The sequence below is a fragment of the Salmo salar genome, chromosome ssa01 (assembly GCF_905237065.1).
Source record: "Salmo salar chromosome ssa01, Ssal_v3.1, whole genome shotgun sequence".
NCBI classification, from domain to species: Eukaryota; Metazoa; Chordata; class Actinopteri; order Salmoniformes; family Salmonidae; genus Salmo; species Salmo salar.
This window is the reverse complement of record NC_059442.1, coordinates 6,355,533-6,376,958: the sequence shown is the minus strand read 5'-3', so window position 1 is coordinate 6,376,958 and position 21,426 is coordinate 6,355,533. Positions and strand designations below refer to the sequence as shown.

The window sequence follows — 21,426 nt, the reverse complement described above, 5'->3', positions numbered from 1 at the left end:
TATATAGGGAACAGGGTGCCAGTAGAACACTATAGTGTCACAAACCAGCTCGAAGTTCGTAACAAAAAGGGAGCCAACGTGGAGATAAGGAATAACAAAATATATTTATTAACTGAAGTAAACTAAATACAATTAACAATGATGTGTGTAGTCAGTAATCAGTAGTGTAAGTGAGTGTTTGCGTGCATAAATGTGATAATGAGGGGTGTTGAAAGGTGCCAACGAAAACAAACGGCCACAAAAAAAAAATACCACAACCATAATCTATCAGTGTGTCAGCATGGAGAGAGTCTCCTCAATGAACGGGGAAGTGGTGTATTTATCCTGGGACACACCCGGGCCCAGGTGTGTCCCATTTACCTGACAAGCCTCCCAGCTCCGCCCGCCAACATCCTAATAAGGAAAACAAGAGCAGAGAGACAGAATACGGCAGTTTTTACATTATAACCTTTAGTTACCAAGAGCACAATTCTCACTCAGGTTACACACTAAGAATCAAAACTGTATGGATTCCTTGTGACTTTCTTATGTTCAATGCATCTCAGTGTGTACCCAAAATGGCACCCTATAAGTCCTGGTCTAAAGTTGTGCAGTATAAAAGAAGTAGGGTATCATTTGACACATCCCTCAGCAATGATAGGAAGCAGAAATAAACCAGCACATTAACCTTCCCATGCTAATCCAATGGGTCTTGACCTTGTGACTGTTTGTCCCAGCTTTAAATGACAGCCCAGTCTCATATGGGTGGATATTTTTAGTTTTATTTTCAGCAGGGAAATCTCTTTTAAAACTGATTTTTTTTTTGGTTTTTTTGAGAGAAGGGGGTTGTTGGTCTGCTTTGGACCACTTCGTTAATTTGGAAATGCTTCAAATCACAGAACAAGGGGAAGAAGTTAGTAAGTAGTTTTATATATTTATACAAATCTTTGTTCAAAATGTGAAAATCTACCCTTCACCATTCCCATCCCTGATTTGTGGAGACGTTGAGCAGTTTTTGTGATGTGATGTGATGACATGGGCTGGATAAACGCACTGAATAGAAAAACAGTTGACTTCAAGTGCCTGGAGAAGACAATCTGTGATTTTTTTTTTTTTATTAACTGGGAGAAAACAGTTTACTTCAGCATAACTGGTTAACGTTTAATTGATACAAACAATCGGTCTGTTTTGGCTTTTTGTCTTAAATGAAGTGTGACAGTAACTAGTCAAGTCCGTAACTAGCTGAAATATCCACGCTGCAGATTGGAAGGGACTCTGGTCGTTTTGGGGGAACTTCTGTACGACTTTCTGACATTGCATTGATGTCTCTTTTTTTGAGTTATGCTTTCAAGAAAGAAAAGTAAAAAGGAAGCGTCGACACCAGCCGATGTACATGTGAAATATGTGAAGAAGGAGACATCACCACTCCAGAAAAGTAAGTTGGTTAAGTAGATAAATTCGCAACATAGTTGGGTTATCTAGTCAGGTTAACTAGCCAAATTAAATGATATTGGTCACATACACATATTTAACAGACGTCATTGCGGGTGGGTATAATTTGTTGAAACGTTTCAACAGGAATCAGTTCCAAAAAACTTCGTAAAGTACAAGGTTGCCAACAAACAACGCATACAATAATGCATAATTAATTCACCTAACATGATCTAAATAAGGACCGAATAGGCATCAACTCATCACCTAGTTTATTCTTCATGTTTGTCCATAGTCTACCAGAGTGAGGACAGACATGGTGAGTGAGAAACGTAATTAATTAGTCCGGTATGCACTCTGCCGTTGTATAATCTTTGTATGCGTTATTTGTTGGAAACCTTGTTATTTACGAAGTTTTTGGAACTGATTCCTGTTGGTAAATTCCACTAATTATACCCACAAGTGAAATGACGGTTCCTATCTCCAGCAGTGCACAAGTATCTAACAATTCACACATCTAAAAGTAAAATCATGGAATTAAGAAATATAATATTAGGATGAGCAATGTCGGAATGGCATAGACTAAAATACAGTAGAATACAGTAACGTTATACATATGAAATGATTAAAGCAGTATATAAACATTATTAAAGTGTCTATGTATATAGTATAGGGTAGCAGTCTGTAAGGCGCAGGGTTGAGTAACCGGGTGGTCACCTGCTGGTGCTACCAATGTCTCTTCGTAAAAACACTTCTTTTTACAATTCACACGTTTTAGGTCATATGATGATACCCAAGCATAACACGTTGGTAAACTGTATTCTACTATCTAATAGTTATTGTGGCTTCTGCATGGCTGACTAGCATCTAGCTTGCTAGTGTTAGCCAAAGATGAGATCTGTAGCTAGCTCTGGTCCAGAAGGTTACATTGAGTCAAATCAAATGTATTTATAAAGCACTTCATACATCAGCTGATATCTCAAAGTGCTGTACAGAAACCCAGCCTAAAACCCCAAACAGGAAGCAATACAGGTGTAGAAGCACGGTGGCTAGGAAAAACTCCCTAGAAAGGCCAGAACCTAGGAAGAAACCTAGAGAGGAACCAGGCTATGAGGGGTGGCCAGTCCTCTTCTGGCTGTGCTGGGTAGAGAGGAACCAGGCTATGAGGGGTGGCCAGTCCTCTTCTTGCTGTGCCGGGTAGAGAGGAACCAGGCTATGAGGGGTGGCCAGTCCTCTTCTGGCTGTGCTGGGTAGAGAGGAACCAGGCTATGAGGGGTGGCAGTTTCGGACCAGGCTATGAGGGGTGGCCAGTCCTCTTCTGGCTGTGCCGGGTAGAGAGGAACCAGGCTATGAGGGGTGGCCAGTCCTCTTCTGGCTGTGCCGGGTAGAGAGGAACCAGGCTATGAGTGCTGTGCCGGGTAGAGAGGAACCAGGCTATGAGGGGTGGCCAGTCCTCTTCTGGCTGTGCCGGGTAGAGAGGAACCAGGCTATGAGGGGTGGCCAGTCCTCTTCTGGCTGTGCTGGGTGGAGATTATAAAAAAACATGGCCAAGATGTTCAAATGTTCATAAATAACCAGCATGGTCAAATTGAGTCTATTGAGTCTTCTTCTCAAAGCCCTGTAGCTCTACATTCATCCATCCATTGTGGATTCCCCACTGATTTTTTTAAAAGTTTTTTTCTTATGTGACATGCTTCAATTTACTTTCGTTAGCCAGCCAATGTAAAGATGTTGGTGGAGTGTTGACTAACCTTGTTGTTTCTGTATGCGCTAAATGTCCATAGCATTGACCACAGGTAGTTAGCTAGCCATCTAAATGTCAAAATATGGTTTGTTGTGCTACATGCTAACTACCTAGCTAAATTATTATGACCTGTAGAATAGATGTCGTTTTTCAGTGTAGAGAACATGGACATATTCCTGGAGGGTTGCAATATTTTTTTTTAATCAATAATCAGATTGTGTATTGGTCAGTTATTTTTTTTTATTTAACCAGGTAGGCCAGTTGAGAACAAGTTCTCATTTACAACTGCGACCTGGCCAAGATAAAGCAAAGCAGTTCGACACATACAACAACAGAGTTACACATAGAATAAACAAAACATACAGTTGAAGAAAATCTATATACAGTGTGTGCAAATGAGGTAAGAAAAGGGGGGTAAGGCAATAAATGGGCCATGGTGGCAACGTAAATATAATATATTGTAGAATACCCAGTCAGTTATCTTTTGGATGATCGTTAGTAACATCCTTTGTCTTGACAAACACCTGTTGGTCCCGTTTCAGCTCTCATGCCCTCGTTCATCCGACATGGACCCACTGTCTCCAGACGCACCGAGGTCCCTCTGCCAGAGCCTGGCCCAGGACCTTCATCCTACCCCGTGGGACCCAACCCTGAGGTCGCGTTGGCCGACAACAAGAGCTTCCTAAGCTCCCCTGTGCAGAGGCCACCCCACGAGGCGGCTCTGCGGGAACGCCGTCGGATGTCAGCCCCTCCGTACCTACCTGGAAGCCTGGGGGATATAACCCACGAGTTCGGAGGCTCCTCGCAGTCATTCCTCGCAGACGTGAGCGCCATGGCTGAGAACACGGATGCTGGGCTTTACTACTACCCCCTGACTCCGGAGCCTTACTGCGACAGCCAGCAGCAGCAGCAGCAGCAGCAGCAGCAGAGACTGCCTCAGCCACATCAGCACCCCAGAGCCCCTGACCACTTCCATGAGGACTATAGATGCTATGAACATCAAAGACCACCACAACAACACACTCCCTCGGCCCCCAACAGACCGGCAGCAGGTAAAACATAAACAAGTCTTACTCAAGTCAATATCCGTATTCATAATAGTCAAATCAGTTGAACCAATTTAATATTGATGAAATGTCTTATAAGGACTCGGTAATTAGATAGTTGTTTAGTCAACAAGAACAAAATGATGACAAAGGCTTGGAATTGTCTTTATTATGTGAGTTATAATGCTATGAAGGTGGTGCTGGTAGGTCTCTACACTTATGCGCTATTAGCCTTGGTCAAAAGTAGTGGCCTATCAAATTTTATTAGTCACATGCACCGAATGTGAAATGCTTATGAGCCCCTAACCAACAATGCAGTACAAATAACAATAAGAAATAAAAGTAAGAAATCATTAAAGAGCAGCAGTAAAATAACAATAGCGAGACTATATACCAGGGGGTACCGGTACAGAGTCAATGTGGAGGCTATATACAGGGGGGTACCAGTACAGAGTCAATGTGGAGGCTATATACAGGGTGTACCGGTACAGAGTCAATGTGGAGGCTATATACAGGGTGTACCGGTACAGAGTCAATGTGGAGGCTATATACAGGGTGTTACGGTACAGAGTCAATGTGGAGGCTATATACAGGGTGTACCGGTACAGAGTCAATGTGGAGGCTATATACAGGGGTTACCGGTACAGAGTCAATGTGGAGGCTATATACAGGGGTTACCGGTACAGAGTCAATGTGGAGGCTATATACAGGGGTACCGCGCGTGTGGAGGCTATATAGGGGTACTGGTACAGAGTCAATGTGGAGGCTATATACAGGGGTTACCGGTACAGAGTCAATGTGGAGGCTATATACAGGGTGTTACGGTACAGAGTCAATGTGGAGGCTATATACAGGGTGTGGCTAAGGTACGGTACAGAGTCAATGTGTGGTGGCACCGGTTCGTCGAGGTAATATGTAGGTAGAGTTGGGCCTTTTATAGGTAAAATAGTGCCAGTAGGGAGGTACCCTTGCTTATTGGATGTGGTAACTAGGACTGCCGCTCCTCAGTATGAATACATTGGCTATGGAGCTATAGTTTAACCAGTTGAACACATCTTAGGAACCGGTGTTAAAATAAGTGTTTGTTGCTACCGTGTTTCTGGCTGCTCAACTAGCAGATTCTTGTTTTTAGTTTGGATAGAGCCTTAAGCAAAATGGGTGATACACCTCGCTGTGTCTTCAATACGCCTCGCTGTGTCTTCAATACGCCTCGCTGTGTCTTCAATACGCCTCGCTGTGTCTTCAATACGCCTCGCTGTGTCTTCAATACGCCTCGCTGTGTCTTCAATACGCCTCGCTGTGTCTTCAATACGCCTCGCTGTGTCTTCAATACGCCTCGCTGTGTCTTCAATACGCCTCGCTGTGTCTTCAATACGCCTCGCTGTGTCTTCAATACGCCTCGCTGTGTCTTCAATACCGCCTCGCTGTGTGTGTCTTCAATACCGCCTCGCTGTGTGTGTCTTCAATACCGCCTCGCTGTGTGTGTCTTCAATACCGCCTCGCTGTGTGTGTCTTCAATACCGCCTCGCTGTGTGTGTCTTCAATACCGCCTCGCTGTGTGTGTCTTCAATACCGCCTCGCTGTGTGTGTCTTCAATACCGCCTCGCTGTGTGTGTCTTCAATACCGCCTCGCTGTGTGTGTCTTCAATACCGCCTCGCTGTGTGTGTCTTCAATACCGCCTCGCTGTGTGTGTCTTCAATACCGCCTCGCTGTGTGTGTCTTCAATACCGCCTCGCTGTGTGTGTCTTCAATACCGCCTCGCTGTGTGTGTCTTCAATACCGCCTCGCTGTGTGTGTCTTCAATACCGCCTCGCTGTGTGTGTCTTCAATACCGCCTCGCTGTGTGTGTCTTCAATACGGCCTCGCTGTGTGTGTCTTCAATACCGCCTCGCTGTGTGTGTCTTCAATACGGCCTCGCTGTGTGTGTCTTCAATACGGCCTCGCTGTGTCTTCAATACCGCCTCGCTGTGTCTTCAATACCGCCTCGCTGTGTCTTCAATACGCCTCGCTGTGTCTTCAATACGCCTCGCTGTGTCTTCAATACGGCCTCGCTGTTTCTTCAATACGCCTCGCTGTGTCTTCAATACGGCCTCGCTGTGTCTTCAATACGGCCTCGCTGTGTCTTCAATACCGCCTCGCTGTGTCTTCAATACGGCCTCGCTGTGTCTTCAATACGGCCTCGCTGTGTGTGTCTTCAATACCGCCTCGCTGTGTGTGTCTTCAATACCGCCTCGCTGTGTGTGTCTTCAATACCGCCTCGCTGTGTGTGTCTTCAATACGGCCTCGCTGTGTGTGTCTTCAATACGGCCTCGCTGTGTGTGTCTTCAATACGGCCTCGCTGTGTGTGTCTTCAATACGCCTCGCTGTGTGTGTCTTCAATACGGCCTCGCTGTGTGTGTCTTCAATACGGCCTCGCTGTGTGTGTCTTCAATACGGCCTCGCTGTGTGTGTCCAATACGGCCTCGCTGTCTGTGTCTTCAATACGGCCTCGCTGTCTGTGTCTTCAATACGGCCTCGCTGTCTGTGTCTTCAATACGGCCTCGCTGTGTGTCTTCAATACGGCCTCGCTGTGTGTGTCTTCAATACGGCCTCGCTGTGTGTGTCTTCAATACGGCCTCGCTGTGTGTGTCTTCAATACGGCCTCGCTGTGTGTGTCTTCAATACGGCCTCGCTGTGTGTGTCTTCAATACGGCCTCGCTGTGTGTGTCTTCAATACGGCCTCGCTGTGTCTTCAATACGGCCTCGCTGTGTCTTCAATACGGCCTCGCTGTGTGTGTCTTCAATACCGCCTCGCTGTGTGTGTCTTCAATACGCCTCGCTGTGTCTTCAATACGGCCTCGCTGTGTGTGTCTTCAATACGGCCTCGCGTGTGTGTGTCTTCAATACGGCCTCGCTGTGTGTGTCTTCAATACGGCCTCGCTGTGTGTGTCTTCAATACGGCCTCGCTGTGTGTGTCTTCAATACGCCTCGCTGTGTGTGTCTTCAATACGGCCTCGCTGTGTGTGTCTTCAATACGGCCTCGCTGTGTGTGTCTTCAATACGGCCTCGCTGTCTGTGTCTTCAATACGGCCTCGCTGTCTGTGTCTTCAATACGGCCTCGCTGTGTGTGTCTTCAATACCGCCTCGCTGTGTGTGTCTTCAATACCGCCTCGCTGTGTGTGTCTTCAATACCGCCTCGCTGTGTGTGTCTTCAATACCGCCTCGCTGTGTGTGTCTTCAATACCGCCTCGCTGTGTGTGTCTTCAATACCGCCTCGCTGTGTGTGTCTTCAATACCGCCTCGCTGTGTGTGTCTTCAATACGGCCTCGCTGTGTGTGTCTTCAATACGGCCTCGCTGTGTGTGTCTTCAATACCGCCTCGCTGTGTGTGTCTTCAATACGGCCTCGCTGTGTGTGTCTTCAATACGGCCTCGCTGTGTGTGTCTTCAATACGGCCTCGCTGTGTGTGTCTTCAATACGGCCTCGCTGTGTGTGTCTTCAATACGGCCTCGCTGTGTGTGTCTTCAATACGGCCTCGCTGTGTGTGTCTTCAATACGGCCTCGCTGTGTGTGTCTTCAATACGGCCTCGCTGTGTGTGTCTTCAATACGGCCTCGCTGTGTGTGTCTTCAATACGGCCTCGCTGTGTGTGTCTTCAATACCGCCTCGCTGTGTGTGTCTTCAATACCGCCTCGCTGTGTGTGTCTTCAATACCGCCTCGCTGTGTGTGTCTTCAATACCGCCTCGCTGTGTGTGTCTTCAATACCGGCCTCGCTGTGTGTGTCTTCAATACCGCCTCGCTGTGTGTGTCTTCAATACCGCCTCGCTGTGTGTGTCTTCAATACCGCCTCGCTGTGTGTGTCTTCAATACCGCCTCGCTGTGTGTGTCTTCAATACCGCCTCGCTGTGTGTGTCTTCAATACCGCCTCGCTGTGTGTGTCTTCAATACCGCCTCGCTGTGTGTGTCTTCAATACCGCCTCGCTGTGTGTGTCTTCAATACCGTCTCGCTGTGTGTGTCTTCAATACCGGCCTCGCTGTGTGTGTCTTCAATACCGGCCTCGCTGTGTGTGTCTTCAATACCGCCTCGCTGTGTGTGTCTTCAATACCGCCTCGCTGTGTCTGTCTTCAATACCGCCTCGCTGTGTCTGTCTTCAATACCGCCTCGCTGTGTGTGTCTTCAATACCGCCTCGCTGTGTGTGTCTTCAATACCGCCTCGCTGTGTGTGTCTTCAATACCGCCTCGCTGTGTGTGTCTTCAATACGGCCTCGCTAAAAACGAGTTATTTGCAGATGGGAGTGGGACCACCTCGAGTCACATGACTAAACCCCAGACTGGTGCATGTCATCTGTTGCCTTTTACCTGTCTTCTCTGTGTTAAACACATGACATTATACACACACGTTACTCTAGAATGCGAGTCTTGATGTAAATTCCCACTGGTGCATCTGGAGGGATGCTGGTGGTGTTTTCAGTGTAGAGAACATGGACACATTCCTGGTAAAATGTCTGCCCTGCTAGAGCTGCCCTGGTCAACTGTAAGTGCTGTTATTGTGAAGTGTAAACATCTAGGAATAATGACTCGGCCTCAAAGTGGTTGGTCACACATGCTCACCGAACGATACCGCTGCGTGCTAAAGTGCGTGAAAATCGTCTGTGCTCAGTTGTAACACTCACTATCGAGTTCCAACCTGCTTCTGGAAGCAACGTCAGCACAATAACTGTTCGTCGGGAGCTTCATGAATTGGGTTTCCATGGCCGAGCAGCCGCACACAAGCATAAGATCACCATGACCAATGCCAAGCGTCGGCTGGAGTGGTGTAAAGCTCACCGCCATTGGACTCCGACGGACTGGTAACACTTCTCTGGAGTGATTAATCACACTTCACCATCTGGCAGTCAGACGGATGCATCTGGGTTTGGCGGATGCCAGGAGAACGCTACTTGCCCTAATGCGTAGTGCCAACTGTAAAGTTTGGAGGAGGAATAATGGTTTGGGCTAGTCCCCTTAGTTCCAGTGAAGGGAAATCTTAACGATTCTGTGCTTCCAACTTTGTGGCAACAGTTTGGGGAAGGCCCTTTTCTGTTTCAACATGACAATGCCCCATGCACAAAGCGAGGTCTGTACAGAAATGGTTTGTCGAGATCGGTGTGGAAACTTGACTGGCCTGCACAGAGCCCTGACCTCAACCTCCATCAAGCACCTTTGGGATGAATTGGAACGCAGACTGCAAGCCAGGTGTCTACATACTTTTGGTAATGTAGTGTATAAGTACTATGGTAGGCGAACGCGGGCTCTGGCCTATGCTTCCAACAATACAATGGGTTTTTATTGTGTGGAGAGGTGTGCACACTTCAGGAGAAAGGACAGATGTAAGCTCTGTTTGAATTTGAGCTCAGATCTCAGCCTTCCTGTCCATTGAATACATTTACTCTCCCATTTCCTACCATTCATCAAGAGAGGTGGGTCACACATCACAGTGTGAGTCAGAGAGAGTAGTACATCTAGGACCGTGTTGTTAGAAAGGGATCAGCAGCAACGCTGTGTTTCAGTGTTTGTACAGTTGGTGTGTCAGAATGTCTCTTTAAATAGAAGTGGACATGTTTCCTCTATAAATGGATGCTGTCACCGGAGGACATGATTCCTCCTCTATAAATGGATGCTGTCCCCTACTCTTTCCTCATAGAGGATGGTACCAGGGCCTGGCAGCAGGTTTTACTACGGGACAGTACCAGGGCCTGGCAGCAGGTTTTACTACAGGATACTTGAAGGTTTAGGGTTTTTAAGGCTTAGGGGTTTTAAGGGTATGTCCCAAGTGGCACCCTATTCCCCATAGGGCTCTTGTCAAAAGTAGTGCACTACATAGGGAATAGGGTGCCATTTTGGAACTTGGTGCATTTGTTTGACCAGCCAGCCATCCTCTGAAGATTTAAGGTATCTAACTCCTCCCCTCCAGGTATCGATCGAATGCAGTCCAAGTCTCTGGGGAACCTGTCCAGTCTGAGCTGTGAGGACCTGCCCCGTGGTTGGATGGTAGACTGGACCATTAGAGGCAGGAAGTATTACATCGACCACAACACCAACACCACCCACTGGTCCCACCCCCTGGAGAGAGAGGGTCTGCCCCCTGGCTGGGAGAAGGTGGAATCGGCTGAGTTTGGACCCTACTACGTGGACCACCTCTACAAGAGTGCTCAGTATAGACACCCCTGTGCTCCTAGGTAGGCTGTATAGACACCCCTGTGCTCCTAGGTAGGCTGTATAGACACCCCTGTGCTCCTAGGTAGGCAGTATAGACACCCCTGTGCTCCTAGGTAGGCAGTATAGACACCCCTGTGCTCCTAGGTAGGCTGTATAGACAGATGTACTCCACCCTTGTGCCCCTAGGTAGGATTTCAGAGACACACACACACGGTGTAAGATGACGTTGCCCTTTGACACTGATCTTGGGTCAGTTTGTCAATTTTGTCACTAATGGTTAGGATTGGAGCAGAGGACCCCTATCCTAGATCTGTACCTAAGGGAAACTCGCACGCGCACACATTTGGTATTCAGTCTCTTTTTAAAAAGTGAGAATTTGTTCAGTCAAATAATTTTATTCTGATATTGTAACTTGACTCCTAGCCTCTGCCAATACTACGCTGAACAAAAATATAAACGCAACATGTAAAGTGTTGGTCCCAGGTTTCATGAGATGAAATAAAACATCCCAGAAATGTTACATATGTACTAAACTTATTTCTCTCAAATGTATTGCACAGATTTGTTTACATCCCTGTTAGTGAGCATTTCTCATTTGCCAAGATAATCCATCCACCTGACAGATGTGGCATATCAAGAAGCTGATTAAACGGCATGATCATTACACAGGTGCACCTTGTGCTGGAGACAACTGTCAGAAGCCGTCTCAGGGAAGCTCATCTGCGTGCTCGTCGTCCTCACCATGGTCTTGACCCCACTGTAGTACTGCATTGTAACTGACTTCAGTGAGAAAATGCTTACCTTTGATGGCCACTGGCATGCTGGAGAAGTGTCCTCTTTATGGATGAATCCACGTTTCAACTGTACCGGGCAGATGGTAGACGGCGTGTAGTGTGGGGGAGCGGTTTGCTGATGTCAACGTTGTGAACAGAGTGCCCCATGGTGTCGGTGGTGTTATGGTATTGGCAGACATAAGCTACGAACAACAAACTCGATTGCTTTTTATCGATGGCAATTTGAATTCACAGATACCGTGACGAGATCCTGAGGCCCATTGTCGTGCCATTCATCCACCGCCATCACCTGTTTCAGCATGATAATGCACTGCCCCATGTCAACAAGGATCTGTACACAATTCCTGGAAGCTGTAAATGTCCCAGTTCTTCCATGGCCTGCATACTCACCAGACATGTCATCTACTCAGCATGTTTGGGATGCTCTGGACAGACGTGCACGACGGCGTGTTCCAGTTCCTGCCAATATCCAGCAACTTCACACAGTGGGACAACGTTCCACAGGCCACAACCAACAGCCTGATCAACTCTATGTGAAGGAGATGTTGTGCTGCATGAGGCAAATGGTGGTAACACCAGATAGTGACTGGTTTTCTGACCCAATCCCCTACTTTACCTTAATGTTTTTTTTTTTTTAATCAGTGACCAACAGATGCATATCTGTATTCCCAGTCATGTTTAATCCTTAGATTAAGACCTAATGAACTTATTTCAATTGACTGATTTCCTTTGTATATGAACTGTAACTCAGTAAAATGTTTGAAATTGTTGCATGTCGGGGTTTTTTCTTCTTCATTGTAACTGTATAACCTCCTTCTAATCCGGTGTTCCTCACTATGACCAGCCCACTCTGGTTGTACACTGACACACAATTCATTTGTAGTCCTTTTAAAAAAAACAAAAGGGAATACATTTTTAAATATATTATTTGGACTTTTCCATTTCCAGCGTGCTCCAGTATGACCAGCCACCCCTGCCTTCTCCCGTTGTATACCAGCCTCGCCCAGCAGAGAGGGACCATCCAGTGCTGGTACCAGCCAACCCATACCACATGGCAGCGATCCCTGACTGGCTACAGGTGTACGCCCGTGCCCAGCTCAAGTGAGTAGACCGTACCTGGCATTTCTCCCATATACTGGCTCATATTTTCGGAGGTTTCATTGATGAAAAATAATGTAAAGAAATAAATAAAAATGAACCGGTATTGAAGACACCTTGTGGTTTTGGAGACTGCGTGGCATTTCGATAAAACGATAATTAACGATAAAAATAAGTTAATTGTTTCACCTCAGTCAAGATGCTTAGGTAGCCTGCTAAAATAGTTTACAGATCTAAACTATTTTGCTAGCTATACTAGTTCTGCCGTATCTCCAGACATGACCAAAGTTTCTCCAGTTTTGTTTTACATTTTATGCATTGTGACATGCATCCATGTTCGTTGTCAAATAAAATCTCTGTGTTCCCTTCTGCTCCAGGTATGACCACATCCTGAAGTGGGAGCTGTTCCAGCTGGTGGATCTGGACACGTACCAGGGCATGTTGAAGCTGCTCTTCATGAAGGAACTGGAGCGCATCGTCAAGTCCTACGAGGCTTACCGTCACGCCCTGCTGTCTGAGGTGGACCAAAGGAAACCGAGGCAGCAGTGGTACGCTCAGGCCCAGGAGCAGCCAGGAAAGAACTTCACAGGGAACATGTGAAGTAGGTCATATTCACTAGGAAGCAAACAAGACAAAATGGTGGGGGGGGGGGGCTACCTGGATTTGTCCAATGTTTTTGTTCCTAAATGGGTTGCTACAGTGTGTGCTAATGAATATGACCCTGAACTGACTGGACAGAGGAATGGAGCCTGTGGATAGCTGGACCTGGGACTTCAACCCTTCTCGTTCTACATTGTTCATATGAAGTTCAGTCTGTTCCATTGTCCCACCCCCTTTGAGGTTTTCTATGGTAAGGGAGTTCCGCCCATCGGAGGCCTTCTATGGTAAGGGAGCTCCACCCTCTTGAGGTTTCTACAACAAGAAAGTCTGCCCCTTTGAGGTTTCCGCCCCGGTCGGTCAGGGGTTAATCTCTTTATGATTGACCTCCTTATTGCCGCCGCCTCTTCACCAAAACGTATGTTGTCTCCCGTTATATCAGCCGAATGTCCAGATGCTGCTCACATCATGTGGCTACGCAGGCACCTCTCCCTTCGTGATGATTCAGGACCAGTGAAGAGAGAACATGTGAATGCGCCAATGAAGAAAGAAAATGATACTCCAGCTGGAGAGAGGGAGAAATGTGTTTCTACTAAAGTCGCTTACAGCAAATGTCATCTGAGAACTGGGTTGTGTTCATTAGGCAACAAATGGAAGAACAGACTGAAACATGGAGGGACTACCGGGACTTAAGAAACCATTTGGTTTTTCCGTTTTCAAAAGGTTTTGCTACAGTGTGCCCCACTGAACACGGCCCTGGGTTGTTGTATGGAATCTGTTCTTTTTATAAAGACTGAAGACGATCACAGGGTCTTAAAGACCTGTTAGTGTTTGTTTGAATGTCCATAAGTGACTATAAGATGTACAGACTCTTTTCCTCACAGGAGCAGCACAATGCCTGTTTATATTGCGCTTTGTAAAATGATTGCAACTCTGTCACTTTCTTTTTTTTTTCCCAAGTTGGGAGAGAAGGACTGGCAGCTTCACCTTTTTTATAAATGTATGTTTCCAGAAAAAACATTTATGGAGCAGAATTGATCATTGTATTTCTTTGGCAGCATTTGTAGCCCCTAAAACTGAAGATTTCTTTAACAATAAAAATGTGATGCAATGTTGTTTTTTTTAAATGTCATTATTTTTAAATAAGACAATCCTCTAAAACGTGTAATTGCCTTGCACAAGAAATGTACATCTTTGATATTACATATTTTATGTGAAGACCTGAAACTGTAGGATAAAGCATCACATTCGATGCAGTCATTGGTGTGACTCAGGGCTCACTGCATCACTACACATCAGGAATATCCTTATTATAATGCGATCTGTGTATTAAGACACTCTGGGCCCTGGTCCAAAGAAGTGCACTATAAAGGGAATAGGGTGCCATTTGGCATGGCATAGTTCATATACAGTGGAAAGTATTCAGACCCCTGGACTTTTTCCACATTTTGTTACGTTACAGCCTCATTCTAAAATGGATTAAGTCGTCGTCGTCCCCCTCAATCTACACACAATATCAAATAATGACAAGGCAAAAACAGGTTTTACGTTAACTTATTATTTTTTTTGGCTGAAATATCTAATTTACGTAAGTATTCAGACCTTTTTACTCTGTACTTGAGCGTCCAACAAAGTACTTTCAGAGACTTGTCCCGAAGCCAGTCCTGTGTTGTGGGATCTTATAGACATTCACATTACATTTACGTCATTTAGCAGACGCTCTCATCCAGAGCGACTTACAAATTGGTGCATTCACCTTATGATATCCAGTGGAACAACCACTTTACAATAGTGCATCTAAATCTTTTAAGGGGGGGTTAGAAGGATTACTTTATCCTATCCCAGGTATTTCTTAAAGAGGTGGGGTTTCAGGTGTCTCCGGAAGGTGGTGATTGACTCCGCTGTCCTGGCGTCGTGAGGGAGCTTGTTCCACCATTGGGGTGCCAGAGCAGCGAACAGTTTTGACTGGGCTGAGCGGGAACTGTGCTTCCTCAGAGGTAGGGAGGCCAGCAGGCCAGAGGTGGATGAGCGCAGTGCCCTTGTTTGGGTGTAGGGCCTGATCAGAGCCTGAAGGTACGGAGGTGCCGTTCCCCTCACAGCTCCGTAGGCAATCACCATGGTCTTGTAGCAGGTGTGTGCCTTTCCAAGTCATGTCTAACCAATTGAATTTACCACAGGTGGACTCCAAGTTGTAGAAACATCTCAAGGATGATCAATGGAAACCGGATGCACCTGAGCTCAATTTAGTCTCATAGCGAAGAGTCTGAATACTTATGTAAATAAGGTATTTCTGTTTTTTTATTTTTAATAAACTTGCAGACATTTCTAAAAACCTGTTTTAGCTTTGTCATTATGTGGTATTGTTTGTAGGTTGAGGAAACAAATGTATTTAATCATTTTAGAATAAGGCTGTAACTTAACATAATGTGGAACAAGTCAAGGACTCTGAGGGCTTTCTGAAGGCACTGTACTGTATATCACTGAAGGTTCAGATGCCTTTTCCAAACAACTGAAGTGCATTTACCTCTGTATCAAGACTGACTCTGGTTACGTCCAACATGACACCCTATCCCCTAGTGCACTAGTCCCATAGGGTTAGTATAACGTAGGGAATATGGTGCCATTTGGGATATAACATCCGATAACTGGTTATGTTCTTGATGTGGATTTTGTAATGCCTTGTTTTTAATGGACTGATATTGAATGATGTCACCGTACGGCTGGCTCCCAACCCATCGGTTCAGGATGATGTCACCGTACGGCTGGCTCCCAACCCATCGGTTCAGGATGATGTCACCGTACGGCTGGCTCCCAACCCATCGGTTCAGGATGATGTCACCGTACGGCTGGCTCCCAACCCATCGGTTCAGGATGATCTATATTAATATTTATTTATTTAACCCTTTATGAAGGGCAGATCCAGGACAAACACAAAATCTACTGTGACAAAAAAGAACATACGTTTCAAGCCTGTGAAGAGGGCCTAAAATGTTTAGACTTTTTTTCCCTTCAAAACACCCAACTATGTAGCTACTCCTCAAACGATTCACACAAACCTCTCATTGGCCGTTGTCATTTACTATTTTGTTCTTGTAATTATTGGCTTTTGGAAAAGCAACTGTCAATAAATAATTGAATCCCAGTTTGGAGATGATCCTGGTTCCATAGTTGTTTGTAACACCATACTGGCAGATACACGTACCTAACCTGACCAATATCTATTCGTTTTCTTTCCACAAGTCAATACCTGGGTCGTGCTGAGTAACGTTTTTGTAACGGAAAACAACAATGAACATTTCTCATTGGACAATTGCAGGTTGCAGTTCCTCCCCTTCCTGTTTCAGGCACGGCCCAGATGTGCAGCAGGACAGCTGACGTCCTCCTTTCATTATTCAGTCACTGTGTATATTGAAGCTCAGACAACAGACACGTTTTTCTCCCATTTTAATAAAAAAAACGATGACTTGTTGTGAATGGTTACGTTATACTGTAGTGTGGAAGACCATGAGGATGAAACCACTTTGATGCTGCTGCTGTGTATTTGTCTTTGTCCGTCCCAAATGGCACCCTAATCCTATGGACCCTAGTCATAAAGTAGTGCACTATAAAGGGAATAGGGGGGCCATTTTGGACTCAAGCCCTGGGCTTGCGTGTTCATGGCTCTCTCTGAGAGATTGTTACAGTACAAACCTCTTTTATAGACATCCTGCTTGACATGTAACCATAACAACAACCTTACAGGTTACATAAAACATAGAAACAACTAAATTACCCCCCGAAAAATAAGCTGTTTATATTTTTGCGTAAGCAACAACTGGATAGTTGTTTTCTCATCAAATTTAACACACTCTACACATTTTAACAGTCCACCAAGCCCACAAGATATATTGTTTGCAAACACGGAAAAGCGTTCCCAACAATAACACAACCACTACTGCTTAACGAGTACAAGCTGTTGAGGAGACGGTGTGGCCTTTCAGAAGGGTATACCGCACAGCAGAATCAAGGAGTTAGCCAGATAACTTGCCTGAATTATTCTAAAATAAACTTTCTATTTCTTAGGAAGATAGACTATACCCATTTCAAGGCTAACTGACTCAACAACCAAAAACACATATACTGTATTAGCTTTTCTATGAATCAGAAAATCCACAGTTATTTCTGGTTGTTTATCAAACTAACTCATTGATCCTGTGTTGTAGTATACCCCTCTGGTCTTTTCCCATGCAGTAGTCCAGATAGACAGACTCCTATGGTCATTGTCACAGTGGCATGACATTGACCACAGGAGTTGGTAAGACTACCATCTATTCCCCCACTATCTACTACCATCTATTCCCCCCACTATCTACTACCATCTATTCCCCCCACTATCTACTACCATCTATTCCCCCACTATCTACTACCATCTATTCCCCTCACTATCTACTACCATCTATTCCCCTCACTATCTACTACCATCTATTCCCCCACTATCTACTACCATCTATTCCCCCACTATCTACTACCATCTATTCCCCCCACTATCTACTACCATCTATTCCCCCCACTATCTACTACCATCTATTCCCCCCACTATCTACTACCATCTATTCCCCCCACTATCTACTACCATCTATTCCCCTCACTATCTACTACCATCTATTCCCCTCACTATCTACTACCATCTATTCCCCCCACTATCTACTACCATCTATTCCCCCCACTATCTACTACCATCTATTCCCCCCACTATCTACTACCATCTATTCCCCCCACTATCTACTACCATCTATTCCCCCCACTATCTACTACCATCTATTCCCCCCACTATCTACTACCATCTATTCCCTCACTATCTACTACCATCTATTCCCCTCACTATCTACTACCATCTAGTCCCCCCACTATCTACTACTATCTATTCCCCCACTATCTACTACCATCTATTCCCCCACTATCTACTACCATCTATTCCCCCACTATCTACTACCATCTATTCCCCCACTATCTACTACCATCTATTCCCCCACTATCTACTACCATCTATTCCCCCACTATCTACTACCATCTATTCCCCCACTATCTACTACCATCTATTCCCCCCACTATCTACTACCATCTATTCCCTCACTATCTACTACCATCTATTCCCCCCACTATCTACTACCATCTATTCTCCCCCAGCCCTCATTATCCAGTTTAAAATATCATTTTTTTACCAAATCGTGCAAGAAGCAGACTAGTATGAAGTGATAGAGACAAATATAATATATATAGAATATAGTCAACTGTAGTGAAACTGTTTATAATGTTCTATATTTCTCTGTCTACCTCTAAGCCGGCCCATCGCCGCCTACTCACCTAGCCGGCCCATCGCCGCCTACTCACTGGTCCATATCTACTAAACTATCCAGTGACTTACTCTTGATCTCAGCCCCGGCAGTCAATTCTGTTCCAGGCTAAATGTGTGACCATAGAGACAACATAGGCTATATCGGCCCGATTCAGAGAACATGGACTTAAGTCAGCATTTTTTTTTTAAGTCAACTTATCTCAAGTCTGAATAGGGCCCTATTTGAATCTCTGTGTATGATACTCTGACATCATGGGTACAGACTAAGGGAGTACAGACAGCTCACCCCAGCTCCCCAAACCAAAACATGTGTGAGGGGTTTGTTTTATAGACAATGGATGCTTGTGTTCTGCCCAACAAGTGGTATCATAATGCAGCAGGTGTGTGAGTGCTGTCGTAGCTATCAATTTATAACATTTTTGACATGCGTTTTTCTGGAATTTTGTTGTTGTTATTCTGTCTCTCACTGTTCAAATAAATCTACCATTAAAATTATAGACTGATCATTTCTTTGTAAGTGGGCAAACGTACAAAATCAGCAGGGGATCAAATACTTTTTTCCCCCCCACTGTATATGAAACTGTAGTTGCATGACATTGGCACGCAGTACCTATATTACAAAAATAAACAAAGTTCCCGGTCAAGTACAAGCTCTAAACATGTGAAATGTCAAGAAATATACCGCACTGAAGATAAGCTTGGAGAGCCTAAAATGGTAGACACTGATGAGTTACCATGCTGACAAAAATAGGTATATTTAAACAAAGACTTTGTACGTGTCCCTAATGACATCCTATTCCCTACAGAGTGGCACAGTGGTCTAAGGCACTGCATCTCAGTGCTAGAGGCGTCACTACAGTCCCTAGTTCGATTCCAGACTGTATCACAACCGGCCCGTGAGTCCCATAGGGCGGCGCACAATTGGCCCAGTGTCGTTAGGGTTTGGCCGGGGTAGACCGTTTGTTAAAAATAATTTGTTCTTAACTGACTTGCCTAGTAAAATAAAATTATTTTTAACCAGAGCACTATGGGCCCTGGTAAAAGAAAAAGTAGTGAACCATATAGGGAAGAGGGTGCCATTTGGGACACAACCATTGGCTTTCAAACATGGAATAAATTCCTTAGAGAAGCAGCACTTAACCTGATAAAACATGAAAATCAATATACATGGACCACCATTCTGTTATAGGTCAGAGGTTAATTTGATCCTCCTCAATGGCATTGCTCAGGAAATCTCCCATTCATGAACTCAGAAGCATTGTCTTCCGACAGATAACATTCTAAAGTGATGGTGATGCCATGAACTGTCAGTGCTGACGTCCGTCATGCTATCTCGCGTAGTAAACACAACGAAATCAGCAGTTAACTGTAACTTACTGCACCTCAGTCCAAACAAAACTGCTGATTAGGAATTTGCATGTGGAGTGTGATCTGTACACCTCTTTGCCTGCTGTTCTGCGTGTATTTACAGATTTACTTACTTACAGACAAACAGACAGACAGACAGACAGACAGACAGAAAAGGTTGAATGTGGTTTGTGAAAGACAATGATATGTGAAATACCCATTATTATGAAGGCAACAGGCCAAGCAACCCAGTTCAAAGGGAGATTGTGCCACTACCTCTGGGACATTACATTGTCCACATTAAGATTTAAAATAGTGAACGCTTCACTGGACTGTTCCAGCCAATACCATAGTAAAAGAATGTCCAACGGGTGAGGATGCCTCCCCCTCCTTCCTGCTTCTCCTCCCCCTCCTCCCCCCCCCCTCTCTATCCATCATGCTATTGAAGAGATACCCAGCAGTCCCTGCTGTGCTCTGGCCAATCAGGTCGCCAGGTCAGTTCCTCTTCCTGGTGGGTTCCTCAGGGGTCTCGCTCATCTCTCCGGGGGCCTGGGGGCCAGGGAACGCATGGTGGTACAGGTGCCTGTGACTGGCTGCAACAGTATACAGCTTATATAGAGCCTGGAAAGGAAAATAGGAGAGGAGAGAGGGGTCGTCACTATCTGGCTAAAAAAAGAGGGGTGGAATTCTACATGTTAACCGTTGTCAGAATGCTAAAGATAATTTGTTTCAAATGTGCAATATGGCGAAATACAGAAAGGTTACATCCTAGGTCAAATGTAGACTTATACTGAGCCTGATCAACAGCAGAGGAAGAGGGTGCATTTGGGACTTTAACCATTATTGGAATGCTCAAGATAGATAGGAAAATATACCCCCCCCCCGTGTACTTACCTCATTTGTGCTTCCCTGTTGCAAAACAGAGCGAAACAAACAAAAAAAACAGTCTTAGACAAATAATAAAAATATCAATTATAATATAAATATGAACATGTTATAAATATTTGTTTCCTTCAGCTCAAACTCTGAAAAATACTTTGATCATTTCCAGATGTCGTATTGTTCAACACGGTCATCTGGGTGTATGTCGCCACCTAGTGGTTTGGATGCTCTGTAAATACATGTCTCTAGGTCAGGGGACTTTTCTACCATGAGAGCTATTTAAAAAAGATTAACTGCTGATTTTTTTTCTAGCTTTCAAATAGGAACATTCTCCTCTCCCTGCAACTCTTCCCCTGGTCCTTAGTGTACAAGAGGAAGTAGTACACTATGTTGTCAACTCTTCTCCTGGTCCTTAGTGTACAAGAGGATGTAGTACACTATATTTTTTGTAAATATACCTGGTCAAATAATGGTTAATAAACAACTTTAAGCGGTGCTCTATAAAATCTAAAAAATTTTCACCAAATTATGTTTTATATTTTCACCAAATTATGTTTTATATTTTCCCATAATTATATTTTCTCAGGTTTCTTTTTTTCCCCTCAAAATTACAATAATTCATAGAGAAACAACAAAATTGGATGTTCTGAGTTCATGGCAATGCTTAAATCACAGCAGAATACCATTTTGGTCTGGAACAAAATGGACACGTGTAATTCCCCATAATTGCACATCTAGCAGGTGAGGAATGTGCCGTCTAATTTGCCAATGGTTCTGTACTGCTGCTGCTCATTCCGTGGCAAAGTTCGCAAACCGGTAAGGTAAGCCTACTTTTGTAGTTAACATTGAATTGAGAACGTGTTGGGGAAAGTATTTCTGTCAACCCACAAGACAGTTATCACATCAACTGACTACACACGGCGTGATCGACAAACGCACGCACCACACCAGACAGACGGGCAATATTCCTGGAAATGAATTGGCAGTTATTGTGT

General features: G+C 44.9%; 2 protein-coding genes across 3 annotated transcripts in view; one reads left to right on the top strand and one right to left on the bottom strand.

Moving 5' to 3' along the window:
• Positions 1–620: 620 nt before the first annotated feature.
• On the top strand, positions 621–13,982 carry sav1 (salvador family WW domain containing protein 1). Of its 2 annotated transcripts, XM_014194137.2 has the most exons (6): positions 621–896; positions 1,319–1,414; positions 3,697–4,206; positions 10,134–10,398; positions 12,121–12,273; positions 12,648–13,982. In XM_014194137.2, the coding sequence occupies exons 1-6, from the start codon at positions 863–865 to the stop codon at positions 12,868–12,870; spliced, it is 1,281 nt and encodes a 426-aa protein (XP_014049612.2). In that variant the 5' UTR covers positions 621–862; the 3' UTR covers positions 12,871–13,982. The 2 variants fall into 2 exon arrangements, with proteins under 2 accessions (XP_014049612.2, XP_014049693.2); XM_014194218.2 differs by lacking the exon at positions 621–896 and having other exon boundaries at positions 985–1,414.
• A 3,956-nt stretch (positions 13,983–17,938) lies between these two features.
• atl1 (atlastin GTPase 1) overlaps positions 17,939–21,426 on the bottom strand; it is a 47,112-nt gene continuing 43,624 nt past the window's right edge. The window contains exons 14-15 of the mRNA XM_014194332.2: positions 20,444–20,458; positions 17,939–20,170 (exon numbers count right to left, since the gene is read on the bottom strand). Coding sequence (XP_014049807.1) covers positions 20,045–20,170; positions 20,444–20,458 — 141 coding nt within the window. The 3' untranslated portion in view covers positions 17,939–20,044. The remainder of the gene's footprint in view (positions 20,171–20,443; positions 20,459–21,426) is intronic.

What these genes read in the sequence shown, in the direction of transcription:
- sav1 (XM_014194137.2), top strand. Translation starts at nt 863, where the DNA reads ATGCTTCAAATCACAGAACAAGGGGAAGAAGTTA. An exon ending in GACATCACCACTCCAGAAAA is followed by an intron (nt 1,415 to 3,696) that starts GTAAGTTGGTTA and finishes GTCCCGTTTCAG; the next exon opens with CTCTCATGCCCTCGTTCATC. An exon ending in AGACACCCCTGTGCTCCTAG is followed by an intron (nt 10,399 to 12,120) that starts GTAGGCTGTATA and finishes TTCCATTTCCAG; the next exon opens with CGTGCTCCAGTATGACCAGC.